Below are 13,759 nucleotides of genomic sequence, written 5' to 3' on the forward strand. Positions count from 1 at the left end.
CGTAAATAAAGTGTATTTTTGGTGTAGTTAATTTATTTTCCCATGTCAAATGTCCAACGTACACGGCCAACTTCGATAGTGCTTGCGCATTCCAATAAAGATATCACGTCGAACGATATTGTTTCCTGGAATAACGACCAGATTCTGCTGTGGTTGAGAAACATGGACTACTCTATCGATGTGATTGATCTGTTCAAACATCACAACATCACGGGCATGACACTGCCGTTTTTGAACACTGAGGAGCTGCGCGACATGGGCATTCAGCAGCTCAGTCTCCGGCTGCAGCTGATGTCTGATATCAGCGATCTGCTAATGAAGAAGAACATGAATCTGCTCAAGTTCAACACCGATCCGCTGGCTGCAGAGCTGCAAACGCTCGTGGTGTCCACCAATTTGGTGTCAACAATCGCCAACTCCGTGACTGAGGGTCTACTTTCGTCCAATGGGGGCACCAACCGCAAGTTAACGGAGCAGTTCAACAAACTCAAGGAAGATCTGCTGCCCGTACTTAAAGAGATCAAGGACAAGAAACCGCTCCCGACTCCAGACAGAATGTCGCCTACTCAGCTCTCGCACCACCAGAACCAACTGCAGACCACGATTGTCCCGCAGTCGATCCCAGCCCAGGCGGCTCTGAAGAAACAGCACTCTGCTCCCAACACATCGAGCCTGCGCAGATCCATCACGTCTCCCCCAATCATATCGCCTATTTTGCCAGATCAGAGCCAATTCACCGGGTCCAACACCAACCTAGCCTCGCAGTCAAACATTTCTGGTACTCAGTCGCCGCGCTCACCGTCCAAGTCGGGCTCTTCGCAAAGCGTGCCGAGATACCACAAGCCTAACAGACTTTCGATGTCGCAGTCTATGGGAACGCTGCCAACAATGGGCAGTACCAGCACGGCGTCTGAACCCCTGAAGCAGCTGCGTGCCAAAACGGAAGACCCTTGTCACAAAATACTCCAGGCAGCCATGAAAAGACACAATTTGCACGTCTCGGACTGGAAAAAGTACGCTCTAGTGATTGTGTACGGCGGAGACCAGGAAAGAGTGCTTGGATACGACGAAAAACCAGTGGTGGTGTATCGCGAGCTTCAGGAGCTGGGACTGAACCCTTCCATTATGCTGAGACAGGTGGAAGAGTCAGACGACCTCGACTCGATGAACTACGAGACTCCTGGCGGAAGACTGTAGCAGATTATCGTTACATAGTCTAGAAAGGCTTGAACTGCCGTTTTTCCTTCATCTGGCGCACGCGTTCCTGGTCCTCTTTGAATTTACTGAGCAACTCATTCATCTCCTGCTTTTTGCGCTCTCTAATCTGGAACTTGTAGAAGTCCTGTTTCTCCTTCTTTTTCATCTTCTTCATCACCTTTTCGTCCTGCTCCAGGTCCGCAGCACGTTTCAGCGACCCTAGAATGCCGTTTTTCGTTTTTCTGTGCGATCCAACAACCAACGTGAACCCGTCCTCGTCCACCATCGATTGCATATTTGTCAGCTCTTCCTTGAGCTGCTGTTCGCGCTGCTGGAAATCAGACATTGCCTGTGCCACCTGGGCTGCCAGCTGCTCCGAGTCCAGTTTTTTGGAAGCCGTGTACCGTCTGTGGCCAGTGACGAGCTCTGACTTCCACACCGGGTACTTTGCACTCGAGGCACTCACAAGTTTCTTGATTGCTCCAAACGCCAAATTCAACGCATTTTTGTCCACAAACGTCACCACCGCGCACCCAACAGGGATCTGGGGGTGCTCTTCTTCGTGCGACATCTCCTCGTTGGTGAGTCTGGTGAGATTGATCTCGTAGTCGTAATTTATCATGTTGCGCTCGCTATAGTGCTCGTTTGTCGCCAACGACTCCACAATGGCGCCCATGGCTATCGCGCTGAAGACACTTCGCACAGCCTTCACAGTGGTGCCCACGGGTATATTGACTATGAACAGAGACCGGGACTGCGACTCCGGCAACGTTTTGGTGACATGTTTTTTCACAAACATGTAGTGCAGGGTCTTCTTGGTGTGCGATGTGGCGTCGAAAACCACAGGGAAAACGGTGTATCCCTTGATCTGGAGTGGCGGAGCCATAAAAGCAAATTTTTCACAATTTTTTTTTTTTACGCAAAATAAGTTTTCTTGCCGATGAATCCCGTTCCATCTACACAAGACACTAGACGCTGTGCCGCGCCAGATTGCGGCAAGGAGACGGCTTCGAACCTAAAGTGTCCGATCTGTCTGAAGGCGGGACTAACGATGTTTTTTTGCAATTCAGGATGCTACAGAAGAAGTTTCTACATGCACAAAGCTATTCATCCTAAAGAGGGAGTCGATGTGTACGATCCGTTTCCAAACTTTGAGTACACAGGCCCGCTGAGACCCGCGTATCCTCTATCGCCGCCAAGGGAAATCCCAGATAAGATTCAAAAACCAGACTATTTCCAGAATGGAAAGCCGCTTAGCGAGATCAAGAACGACAAGACAAACCAGATAAGAGTGCTCAACGAGGATGAGATCCGAAAAATGCGTATAGTCAACCAGTTGGGCCGAGAGGTTCTGGACGCAGCAGCCGCCCATATTCGGCCTGGAATCACCACCGACGAGATTGACCGCATTGTCCACGAGGAAACAATCAAGAGAAGAGCTTATCCGTCGCCCTACAACTACTACAACTATCCCAAATCGACGTGCACGTCTGTGAACGAGGTTATCTGTCATGGTATCCCCGACAAGAGACCGTTGGAGGACGGCGACATCGTGAACCTTGACATTTCGATCTACAAAAATGGCTTCCATTCTGATCTGAACGAGACATACTACGTTGGAGAAAAAGCCAGGACGAACCCGGAGCTTGTGAATCTAGTGGAGACCACTAGAGAGTGTCTGGACAAGGCGATTGCTCTGGTTAAGCCTGGACTGCCGTTCAGACAGATCGGCAACGTGATAGAGGAGCATGCTACCAAGCACGGTCTTTCGGTGGTGAGAACGTACTGTGGCCACGGAATCAACAGTCTGTTCCACTGTCAGCCCGACGTGCTGCACTATGCCAAGAACAAGGGTGTCGGCACGTGCAAGAAAGGAATCACATTCACCATAGAGCCGATGATCAATATGGGCACGCATAGAGATATCATGTGGCCGGACAACTGGACTGCTGCGACCGCAGACGGAAAACCGAGCGCGCAATTTGAACACACGCTGCTGGTCACCGAAGACGGTGTAGAGGTTCTGACCGCTCGCACAAAAAAGTCTCCTGGTGGCCCCGTCCCCAGAGTGTAGATGTACTCCTTAGTTTAATCCTTGCACCAAGCTTTTTTAAAATTAACAACAAACCATGTCTTTGGAAGCGGTCCCCACCAGTCTCCGAGAGAGACAGATTGCGAACCTCAAGCGCATGCTCCACTTGAACGTGAGGTCCGACATCGACCTGGTGTCGTCTACCAATGAGGAGGAGCTTGTTTGGAAGGTTCTGGTGCTGGACCAGAGGTCGACGGCAATTGTCTCGTCGGTGCTGAGAGTCAACGATTTGCTGGAGTACGGCATTACGATGCACTCACTAATTACACAGAAGCGGGTGGCGTTGCCCGACGTGCCGGTGATCTACTTTGTGGAGCCGACTGCCGAGAATATTGCCCGAATCATTAGCGATCTCGAAAATGAGCACTATGCAGATTACTACGTCAATTTCACCTCCAGTCTGAGCCGGTCGCTGCTGGAAGAGTTTGCAAAAAAGGTGGCCTTGAGCGGAAAAGCTGGCAGAATCAAACAGGTGTTCGACCAGTACCTGGACTTTGTGGTCACCGAGCCAAATCTGTTTTCGCTGGATTTGCCCAACGTGTACTCCCAATTCAACAACCCAAAGACAACTGAGTCCGACATTACCTCCATAGCGGACAGAATTGCTAACGGGCTGTTTGCGGCCGTTCTGACAATGGGCTCGGTGCCTATCATCAGATCCAATAGAGGCGGCCCCGCAGAGCTTGTTGCGCAGCGACTGGACCAGAAACTGCGAGACCACGTGATAAACACCCGCCAAGGCGCGTCCACCTCGTTGCAGCACTCCACCGCAGATAGAATGGTGCTGGTTCTGTTGGACAGAAACATAGACCTGGCCTCCATGTTTGCGCACTCCTGGATTTACCAGTGCATGGTAAGCGACGTGTTCAAGCTAGACAGGAACACTATTGAAATTAGAAGAACTCTTGCCGGAGATAAGACCGAGATCAAGCGCTTGGACATCGATCCAAAGGATTTCTTCTGGAACGAGAACGCCTCGCTTCCGTTCCCTGATGCCGTCGAGAACGTCGAAAGCGAGCTCTCTAAATACACCAAGGAGGCCCGCGAGATCACAGCCAAGACAGGGTACTCGTCCATTAAGGAGATCGACCCGTCTGACCAGAGAGACACTCTGCACATTCAAGAAGCGATCAAGGCGCTTCCGGAGCTGACACAGCGCAAAAATATCATTGATATGCATATGACAGTGCTCACCGAACTGATCAAGGAGCTCGATTCGAAGAATCTGGATGCCTTCTTCGAGGTTGAGCAGAACGTGGGCAATCCAGCCACGCAAAAACGGTTCCTGGAGCTTCTCAAAGCACAGACGAAAAGTGACAATCATGAGGACAAGCTGCGAACCTACATCATGCTCACCTTGACTTCAGACCTTCCCAAATCGTTCTGTGACGAATGTGAGAAGGCATTGACTGAACTACATTGTGACCTAACTCCTCTCAAGTACATCAAGCAGGTCAAGGAGCTTACAAAGCTGTCATCGATGAACCTCAGTGAGGCTTATCTGAACACGGATTCCTCGGCAAGCAGCGGTAATAAAGGCGCCCTGTTTAGTAATTTGTCGTCTAAACTAATGGGTTTGACAGAAGGATCGTCCAAGCTGAGCGAGGGATTTGGAAGCCTGATTTCGGGACTCAAAAATCTGCTACCAGAAAAGAAAAATCTTCCGGTGACCAACATAGTCGAATCCATCATGAACCCGGTCAATGCGAACCAGGAATCACTTAAAATGACCGACGACTATCTGTATTTTGACCCTAATCTCACCAGAGGCTCGCACTCAAAGCCTCCAAAAAGATCTAGCTACAACGAGGCCATGGTGTTCATTGTTGGCGGTTGCAACTACCTTGAATATTCCAACTTGCAAGACTGGTGCAACCGCGTGAATGAAACCGCAGGGGTCTCCGGGGCACCACAGAAACTGGTGTGCTACGGGTCTACAGAAATCGTCACGGCAGAAAAGTTCTTGAAAGAGTGCTCAGAGCTGGGCAAGCAGCTCTAACCCTATAGATATCCCTTGGAGTCCTCCAAGACTTTAGTGCTGCGTCTAGCGTCCAAAAATAGCACCTGGCACTCTTCAATCTCGTCAACGGTGATCTCGTTGCGGCCATTCACCTTGGCAAGAATTCCTGCTGGAGAAAGAAGCTGCAGCACGTATCTTAGCGAGGTGGACATGGCAATCTGTGCAAGTTTGTCCAGGGCCTGAGGCGTCAGCAGGAGAGACTCAATTTTAGCACGCTTCATCACAATAGTTCTGATCTCCTCGAGGTTGTATGGCAAAGTCTTGACAATGAGCAGTCTGTCAATCAGGTCGGCAGGCAGACCATGTGGTGATTTATAATCTTCTGTACCTCTAACAGTGGTCATTCCCTTGTTCGAAGCCAGAATCACAATTGGAGCAATAGAAGACTCCAAAGCTCTGTTTAAAAACGTAAAGCACTCAATGTCCAACATGTTGACCTCATCAATAAATAGCACACCAGGAACCAGCTCGGCAACTCCCTGGTCGATGTACTTCGAAACAACCTTGTTGACTTCTGTCCTCAGCTTCTCTGTGATTTCTGTCTTGCGTGGTTTGAGCAGTTGGCCCATCATGGACAGAATGTCCTGTCCTCCCTGTGGTCTAGCGTTGGCAATATCCAGATCGTGCAAAGTCACGTCCTGAACGATCTCCTTCTTCTTGTGAACATCTCCCTTCGGAAGAGGCACGTACTCCTCGGCCTCCAGGTCGAACTCAGTGGCGTACGCGTCCGATCTGCCCACTCTTTTCACCGATCCCGTGTTTGCCTCGATGTAAATCACGTCTCCGATGCTTACGCGCTCTTTTTGGATCGACTCGTAGATGGATGGGTCCAGCTTCAACGACTTGGTTCCCTTGGACGTTTTCAGCCCCACAATCACGTGGTTGATGGTCTTCCCGTAGCCTCCCAATGGGTTCTCGGCCTCCTCTGGAGTCAGATCAATCACTTCTCCCTCGTACACTTCCTTGGTCTCTTTGATTCTCAGTCCGATGGCCTTTCTGAAATTTTCCATCAGCGCCTCTGTTTTCTTCACCTCTGCGGAGAACAACTCTGAACCAACAATAGGACAGAATGGCACCTTCGGACCCAGTTCTTGAGAAATGGCCAATGCCAGCGCAGTCTTTCCCGTTCCCGGGCCGCCAGCAAGCAGAATCGCCTTTCCGCTCATCTTCTTCGACTTGATCATGTCCACAATGATGCCGCACGCCTCTCTGGCCTCGCTCTGTCCAACAAACCCTCCGTCGATCTTCTTTGCCGCTCCGTATTCGTCGAGCCCAAGACCCTTGATGTGTGTGTGTGTGGCAGTTCTATGCTCTCTGCCGTGGCCTCCTTCCTTCACCTCGTTGATTTCCACCATTTTCAATTGACTAAGAAAATTACACGGTTGTTGTCAAGAAAATTTTAATACTTGCAAAGTCGCTGCACAGCCAGACTTGTATATTTTTCTTCTTGCCCTTGGCCTGCTTACCCTACCAATGATTAATCATCAGATCGGAACTTTCTTAATGGGGCAGTAGCATTTGATAAGAGATCCCTGTTTTATAAATGAGTATTTTGTCCTTTTCCCCCTCTCCTGTTCCGCCTTATCATCAATGACATTCAAAATCACCGCCTCGCCAAAATCGCTCGAATTGCTTCTGAAAGAGCGCACCTACTCCGCCCATAACTACACTCCTGTGCCGATCGTCTTCGACTCTGCCTCTGGCATTCACGTGACCGACGTCGATGGAAACGAGTACCTGGATTTTGGAGCCGCGTATTCGGCCGTCAACACCGGCCACAACCACCCCAAGATTCTGGAGGCCGTTAAGGCCCAGTATGAAAAATGCTCACTGGTTGGACGTGGCTTTACGCACTCGCTGTATGCCCAATTCTGTGAAGAAGTGTGCAAGGCTTTTGGCTTTGAGCGCGTGCTCACTTTGAACGGAGGTGGGGAGGCCGTTGAATTTGCGATCAAGCTGTGTCGTGCGTGGGGGTACGTGAAAAAGAAGATTCCTCAAGACGAGGCAAAGGTTATGATGGTGGCCAAAAACTACCACGGCAGGCTGCTCGGCGTTACTTCCGGCTCTACCAACCCGACCGCGCGCGCCAACTACGGACCGTTCATCCCCAAAGTGGGGCCTGCCTATGGCGACGGGAAAATGCTGCCATTCAACGATTTGGAAGCACTCGAGGAGTGTTTCGAGCTGGAGGGGGACAAGATTGCAGGAATCATCATCGAAAGCATCCAGGGCGAGGCTGGAATCTTCCCACCTAATCCAGGCTACCTAGACGGCGTGAGAGCACTGTGTGATAAGTACAATGTACTATGGTGTGCTGACGAGGTGCAGATGGGGTCGTATCGCTGCGGGGCCAAACGGTGGGGATATGAAAACACGAGCAACTCAAAGCCGGATGTGCTGATCTCCGCCAAATCCATTTCCGGCGGCCTGTACCCGTGCTCTGTCGTGTGCAGCTCCAGCGAGATCATGGACTCCATTGCTCCCAACTCCCACGGAGCCACTTTTAGCGGCTCGCCCATCGCGTGTGCTGCCACACTGGCGGCCCTCAAAGTGTACGAGGAAGAGGATCTGGGCGCAAACGTGGCCAAGCAGGGCCCCCACATGCTCGCCGAGCTCGATCGGCTCTGCTGCAAGTACGACCTCATCGAGCAGGTGCGAGGTGTTGGTTTGATTGCGGGTGTCGACATCAACGTTGAGCTACTGGCGCAGAACAACATGTCCGTCTGGCACGTGTGTATGTTCATGCGCGCAATGGGTATTGCCTGCAAACAGGTGCACGACAGAACGGTCAGGTTTTGTCCCCCTCTCACGGTGACAAGAGACCAAATCGACGCAATGATCTCGTCGTTTGAGCAATGCTGCCAGACGCTGCTGAAGCTGCAACCCCAGGATATCCCAGGAGTCAGCGACTTCCATTTTCTAGGACACTAGATATTGATATACAGTTATATTATTTAGTTTGGTAGAAATACGGGCCAGGCTTCTCGGCCACGTCCAACTCCAAAACACTCTCTGGTAGTCTTTTGCCGTCAACCTCGGCCCAGGCCTCGATTTTGTCTCCTGGAACTATTGGCCCAACGCCCTTTGGCGTACCTGTGAGGATTACGTCACCCTCCTCGATGGTCATGATTGACGACATGGTGGTCAAAATGCGGTGGATAGAAAATATCATCAAATTTGTCATGTCTTTTTGACGAGTCTGGCCGTTCACCGTCAGATTCAGCTCCACGTTGTATGGGTCTGTAATTTGGTCTTTTCCAATGAACCCAGATAAGGGCATAAATGTATCGAACCCCTTTGGAATCGTCCAGGGAAGCCCCTTCTTCTTCATCTCGTCCTGGACGTTTCTGGCAGACATGTCAATTGCCAAGGCGTAACCCTTGATGCTATCTAGGGCGTCCGAGGGCGTGAAGCTAGCAGGGTCAAGGTCTCTGAGCGTCTTCCCGACAACACAGGCCAGCTCCACCTCGTGGTGGACAACGGTGCCTCGAGGCACTAGCACCGGCCCCTGTTTAGGAAGAAGCACAGACGACTTTGGCTTGAGGAAAAAAAACGGCTCGGACGGTTTGGCATTGTTCAGCTCCTTGATGTGAGCCAGGTAGTTGCGGCCAATGCACAAAAACTTGCCCGCGTTCTTCACGTAGCCAAACGACATTCTCAGCGATAAGAAGGAGGTGGACGGTTTCCGAAAAATTAGCTGGTGTCTATACCGCCTTCTGGTGCACGGGTGTAGTGCTCACTTGGGGCCCTCCTGTCGAGAGTTATCTTGTACGAGCATCATTTGCGGCACCGCTGGCACCATGTGGACGGGCGCAAACACCCCGAGCACGTTGTTGGTATTCTCTACGCCGCCCATCTGCTCCGTCAGCGTCGGGCAGTCCTTGTGGCTGTACAGTATGGAGTGCAACGTCTTGACCTGGTCCTGCAGGGCGGCGACCTGCTGGGTCAGCGTGTCGTACTGCGCAGAATAGAAGTTGAGTTCCTGTTGCATCTTCTGCACCATCTGTTTTTTTCGCTGTCTGCACTTTGACGCAGCGATTCTGTTTCTTTCCAAGAAGCTTTTTCTCTTTTCCTCGTCCTGGCTATCGTTTTTGGAGCCGTTTTCAGAGGTGGGCTCTGTGGACTCTTTGGTCTTCTTTGTCTTTTGTTTCTTTGGTTTCGGTTCGCCTGTCTCTGGTGCGGGAGCAGAGGGTGCCGAATGCGAAGCTGGCTCGTGTGGTTCGTGCTTGTCCTCGGTTTTCACCGGAGGCATGTTGAGGAAGGAGAGGCCGCCAGGTGTGAAAGGGCCTGACGACATGAGCATGTTATAGTTGTGGTTTGCGAGAGAGTTGTTACTTCCTGGAGTGAGCCCTGTTCGCAATGAGCTCTCGTTTGGAGTAAGGCCTGTTCTTTTTGCATTAGCAATAATCTGGTTGTACATCTGTTGTTGCTGAGATGACGTAGGGGGTGCCCCATTAGACCCTGTAGTTGCAGATGGCCCCACGGGATAGGCAAATGGCAACATTTGCTGGGACGGGCCCTGGAACATGCTGGACCACATGCCTGGGGTGCCGGGAATTGAGGGCGCACCGGGTGACATGATACCTGGCAGGGGAGGCAGCATGTTGGACGTGGTTGTACGTCGGGTGCCTCCGGGCGTCAGTACCGGGGGGGAGGTGGAGGTGTGGAGCTTGGGATCCTTGCGGTTGGCTTGTTTGGGCTTTGCCAACGAGCCCTGTTCCGTGGGGCCAGCAAACGATTGCTCGAAAGGGTTTGGCTCCAAATCGAGCGTCTTTCTGCCGGACGTGGATCCGGACCCGTTTGACGTGGGGGACCCCACAGAGGATGCCTTGGCCTCAGTTTGCAGTGATGTCATAATGACGTAATGACCAAGCGAAAGCAACCAAACTAATATGGAATTTTACACAGACCTTTCGAGTGACCGATCAACTAACCAGACTCGAGGCTATTAGGCGTGCTCGCGTTAATAATGCACCTGATGGCAAATATTAGTAAACAACACTCTGTTGCAAATTTTTAAAACGGACCATCATGCAACTATTACCCAACTCGGAACTTTTGGTGACGTTTGGTGAAGTGCGTACAGGACCAGGTAGAGGCGTTCTTTGTTGCAGACGCTTCATAGCTCCAGCGAACAAAATGAACGGCCTGGCACCTTCTTAGTCCTTTGCAATGCTTGCGGGTGGCGCCCTCGCTGGCGATGCAGGCCGTGAGACGATACAGAGCCGATCGACGTGGGCTCGCGTAGTTATTTGAAAAAAAGTTTATTACGCATCTATGACTGCTCCGCGCATCAGGCCGTTAGACGAGGCCGTCGTGAACCGGATTGCCGCGGGCGAGGTCGTTCTTGCCCCCTCCAGCGCGCTCAAGGAGCTGCTGGAGAACTCGATCGATGCTCAGGCCACTTCCATTGACGTGGCGTGCAAAGAGGGCGGGCTCAAGCTGCTGCAGATCACCGACAACGGCGTCGGCATCGCGAAGGACGACCTTGCGATCGTATGTGAACGGTTCACCACGTCCAAGTTGCGCAAGTTCGAAGACCTCCAACATATTGCCTCATACGGCTTCCGTGGGGAAGCCCTCGCGAGTATCTCCCACATAGCGCATGTGTCGCTCGTGACCAGGACCCGCGACAGTCCGTGTGCGTGGAAGTGTCGCTACGAGGCCGGCCGTCTGGACCCGCGCACGCCCGAGCCGCAGCCTGTCGCCGGCACGGACGGCACCACGCTAGTGGTGGAAGACCTGTTCTACAACTTCCCGTCCCGGCTCCACTCGTTGCGGTCGCCAGCCGAGGAGTACGCCAAAATAGTTGACATTGTGAGCAAGTATGCCATCCACGCAACCCACGTGGGGTTCACTTGCAAAAAGTACGGCACCGCAGCAAACGACATCGCCTTGCGCTCGGGCATGTCCCAAAAAGAGCGTGTGCGCGCAATCTACGGCTCTGCCGTCGCCAGCCAGCTCCTGGAGCTCGACGTTGAGCCGCATACAGACTATGGTCTTTTGAAATGCACCGGACTAATCACCAATGTCAATTACGACAACAAGAAGAGCACACCACCGATTTTCTTCATAAACGGTCGTCTCGTCAGCTGCGAACCGCTGCGCAGAGCAATTGCTCAAACATACACCACCTATCTTCCCAAGGGACACAAGCCATTTGTGTTTCTTTCGCTGGAACTGGACACGGTGAACGTGGATGTGAACGTCCACCCCACGAAACAGGAGGTGCGGTTTTTGTTTGAGGACGAGATAGTTGACCATGTTACACAAAAAATTGCGCAGATTCTTGCCAACACAGACGTTTCGCGCACGTTTCTGACCCAGCAGCTACTTCTGGGCCCCAAACGTGCAGCCACCGAGGACGTTGCAATTTCGACACCGAGAAAATTGCGGCCGCTGCCGTCGTTAGGCCAGTACAAGCGACCGAGTGAGCACAAGCTGGTGCGGACAGACTACTCGCAGCCGACGCTGACGACGTATCTGAGCCAGAAAACCAGCGTCGACAGCGTCGACAACCCGACGAGCCGCACACAGCGCGCAAAAGTGAGGCTCAAAAGCATTTTCGAGCTTAAAGAGGAGGTGGGGCAGGCGGCAGACAACAATCTGACGGAGGTGTTTTCAAAGCTAACGTTTATCGGCGTTGTCGACTCCCTGAAACGGCTGATGTGTTTCCAGCACGACGTGAAGCTGTACATCGCGGATTACGGAGCTCTGTGCTACGAGCTGTTTTACCAGATCGGGCTTGCCGACTTCAGCAATTTCGGCTGTTTGCGACTTTCTCAGCCTGTCAGCATTGCAGAACTGCTGCTGGAAAGCGGGCTCACCGACCAGAAGGACCAAGTTTTGGAGATTTTCGTAGAGATGAGGGACATGTTGAAGGAATATTTTTCCATTGAGATCGACGACGACGCACAAAATCCGAAAATCGCAACTCTGCCGTTACTGGTGAAGGGCTACGAGCCGGATCTCTCAAAACTGGGCCTGTTCCTGTACAGAAGTGGCACGAAGCTAGACTGGGAGGACGAGAAAAAGTGTCTTGGTGGCCTGCTACAGCAGCTGGCATTGCTCTACGTGCCGGCAGCCGCCGACAACGACAGCAAGATCGGCGAGGTGCTCGAGACGACGATCTGCCCTCTGTTAAAGAAACGGCTTATTCCGCACGCAGGGCTCGCTCGGGACGTGGTCGAAGTCGCCAACCTGCCGGGCCTGTACCGGGTTTTCGAACGGTGCTAGAAATGGAATCTAGGTGTCTATTGTATGTACAATCTATGTCATGCGAAGGTCAATTCGCCTGTAGATAACGCTCTGAGACAGAATTGGTATAGCAGCAGCATCACGCTGCTCTGGACACTGGTCCAGATAAAGCGGGGCCCCACACCGCTAAACAGCCCCACGACGCCCTGGTTGCGGTACACGGTGAACAGGCCGCGGAGGATGGAGTTGGAGGTGAGCAGGTCATGCGGCGAGGCGTTCTTGTTCTGCGTCTGCATTCTCGTCTTGATGACATCGAGGGGCGTGGTCAACGTCCCTGCAAGGCCGCCGGCAGCAGCACCTGTGAGCAGTTCCATGGAAAGCGAGAGCGGGTCGTGATCCGCGGACCGGTGAGAGACTTGGTATGCGAACTGTCGGAACTTTTCGTAAAACACAAACTGGAGCGACGAAAAGGGTAGATCTCGCACTAGCGTCGCCTTGTATCCGTAGAAAAGGGTCTGCCATCCCTCGGTGCGGATGATTGTCGAGATGGCGTTGAACGTTCCTGTGTAGTTGTAGCCAGAGTGAAAGACCGTGTTGTTGTATCTTCCCTGCAGCTGGAGTCTGGTCTTGAGCACCTCCGACGGCACGTAGAAAATCGACGACACAAAGTCGCCCAGAAATCCCGCGCCCAAATACGTGAAGGTCTCGTTCAGACCGTACTCATCTATCGCGACTCGTTTGGTGAACTCGTAGGTGATGAAAAAACACGCCGCACTGGGAAAACTGCCCAGCATGGCCGCCCCGTACCCACCGTAGAGGCCTCTCAGCAGGCCCTCCTCGCGCAGAAGCGTCAGATATGCCGGGATGGTGTTTTTGTACCGAGCCACGTTCGGGGCCCCCTGTTGCCGTGTTTTGACGGTGTCCAGCGAGTGCATCAGCGAGTCACCCACCATTCCGCCAATCCCGCCCGCCAAAAAGCAGTGCAGAAGACGTGGATGGTACGTTTCGGGCGCCCTGCTGGGAGCGTCCTGCGGAATCTGGCCTCCCGTAGACAACGGCCTGTTGTGGGTCTCGAGGTCTGGCACAGCGATGTTGGATGTCGACAGCACGTTGGACATGGAGTGTAGATGTGCTCTATATGTCACCAGCTAGTTGTTCATACACGGTACAGTCCAAATCGTGATACTATGCGCCGACCGGGGAAGAAGGTATGTGGCTCAATGTACACCAAAAATATAAAATAATCAAATATT

At 52.4% G+C, this 13,759-nt stretch overlaps 10 protein-coding genes across 10 annotated transcripts; 5 read left to right on the forward strand and 5 right to left on the reverse strand.

Annotated features, from left to right (window-relative positions):
* The first annotated feature begins 65 nt into the window (after window positions 1-65).
* On the forward strand, window positions 66-2,052 carry OGAPODRAFT_77500 (uncharacterized protein). Its single transcript, XM_018356338.1, has one exon. The coding sequence runs from the start codon at window positions 163-165 to the stop codon at window positions 1,195-1,197; it is 1,035 nt and encodes a 344-aa protein (XP_018209053.1). The 5' UTR covers window positions 66-162; the 3' UTR covers window positions 1,198-2,052.
* OGAPODRAFT_95164 (uncharacterized protein) lies at window positions 712-2,083 on the reverse strand (the record flags this gene model as incomplete). Its single annotated transcript, XM_018357693.1, has 2 exons — window positions 712-1,264; window positions 1,293-2,083. 2 exons carry the CDS (start codon window positions 2,081-2,083, stop codon window positions 1,246-1,248), a joined length of 810 nt encoding a protein of 269 aa, XP_018209054.1. The 3' UTR covers window positions 712-1,245.
* A 70-nt stretch (window positions 2,084-2,153) lies between these two features.
* OGAPODRAFT_17048 (uncharacterized protein) lies at window positions 2,154-3,291 on the forward strand. Its single transcript, XM_018354847.1, has one exon. It carries the CDS (start codon window positions 2,291-2,293, stop codon window positions 3,269-3,271), a length of 981 nt encoding a protein of 326 aa, XP_018209055.1. The 5' UTR covers window positions 2,154-2,290; the 3' UTR covers window positions 3,272-3,291.
* A 27-nt stretch (window positions 3,292-3,318) lies between these two features.
* On the reverse strand, window positions 3,319-6,679 carry OGAPODRAFT_95167 (uncharacterized protein). Its single transcript, XM_018357694.1, has one exon. It carries the CDS (start codon window positions 6,662-6,664, stop codon window positions 5,291-5,293), a length of 1,374 nt encoding a protein of 457 aa, XP_018209057.1. The 5' UTR covers window positions 6,665-6,679; the 3' UTR covers window positions 3,319-5,290.
* Window positions 3,319-6,680, forward strand: OGAPODRAFT_17049 (uncharacterized protein). Its single transcript, XM_018354848.1, has one exon. It carries the CDS (start codon window positions 3,327-3,329, stop codon window positions 5,286-5,288), a length of 1,962 nt encoding a protein of 653 aa, XP_018209056.1. The 5' UTR covers window positions 3,319-3,326; the 3' UTR covers window positions 5,289-6,680.
* A 219-nt stretch (window positions 6,681-6,899) lies between these two features.
* On the forward strand, window positions 6,900-8,240 carry OGAPODRAFT_14125 (uncharacterized protein; the record flags this gene model as incomplete). The annotated part of the gene is made up of 1 exon (XM_018353406.1): window positions 6,900-8,240. One exon carries the CDS (start codon window positions 6,900-6,902, stop codon window positions 8,238-8,240), a length of 1,341 nt encoding a protein of 446 aa, XP_018209058.1.
* Window positions 8,232-10,201, reverse strand: OGAPODRAFT_17050 (uncharacterized protein). The gene has a single exon (XM_018354849.1). The coding sequence runs from the start codon at window positions 10,162-10,164 to the stop codon at window positions 9,046-9,048; it is 1,119 nt and encodes a 372-aa protein (XP_018209059.1). The 5' UTR covers window positions 10,165-10,201; the 3' UTR covers window positions 8,232-9,045.
* On the reverse strand, window positions 8,260-8,964 carry OGAPODRAFT_50808 (uncharacterized protein; the record flags this gene model as incomplete). Its single annotated transcript, XM_018355678.1, has 1 exon — window positions 8,260-8,964. The coding sequence occupies one exon, from the start codon at window positions 8,962-8,964 to the stop codon at window positions 8,260-8,262; it is 705 nt and encodes a 234-aa protein (XP_018209060.1).
* A 59-nt stretch (window positions 10,202-10,260) lies between the features above and the next one.
* OGAPODRAFT_17051 (uncharacterized protein) lies at window positions 10,261-12,596 on the forward strand. The gene has a single exon (XM_018354850.1). The coding sequence runs from the start codon at window positions 10,587-10,589 to the stop codon at window positions 12,543-12,545; it is 1,959 nt and encodes a 652-aa protein (XP_018209061.1). The 5' UTR covers window positions 10,261-10,586; the 3' UTR covers window positions 12,546-12,596.
* On the reverse strand, window positions 12,564-13,719 carry OGAPODRAFT_17052 (uncharacterized protein). Its single transcript, XM_018354851.1, has one exon. The coding sequence runs from the start codon at window positions 13,622-13,624 to the stop codon at window positions 12,584-12,586; it is 1,041 nt and encodes a 346-aa protein (XP_018209062.1). The 5' UTR covers window positions 13,625-13,719; the 3' UTR covers window positions 12,564-12,583.
* Between the last annotated feature and the right edge of the window lie 40 nt (window positions 13,720-13,759).

This window comes from Ogataea polymorpha (assembly GCF_001664045.1).
Source record: "Ogataea polymorpha strain NCYC 495 leu1.1 chromosome Unknown OGAPOscaffold_6, whole genome shotgun sequence".
NCBI classification, from domain to species: domain Eukaryota; kingdom Fungi; phylum Ascomycota; class Pichiomycetes; order Pichiales; family Pichiaceae; genus Ogataea; species Ogataea polymorpha.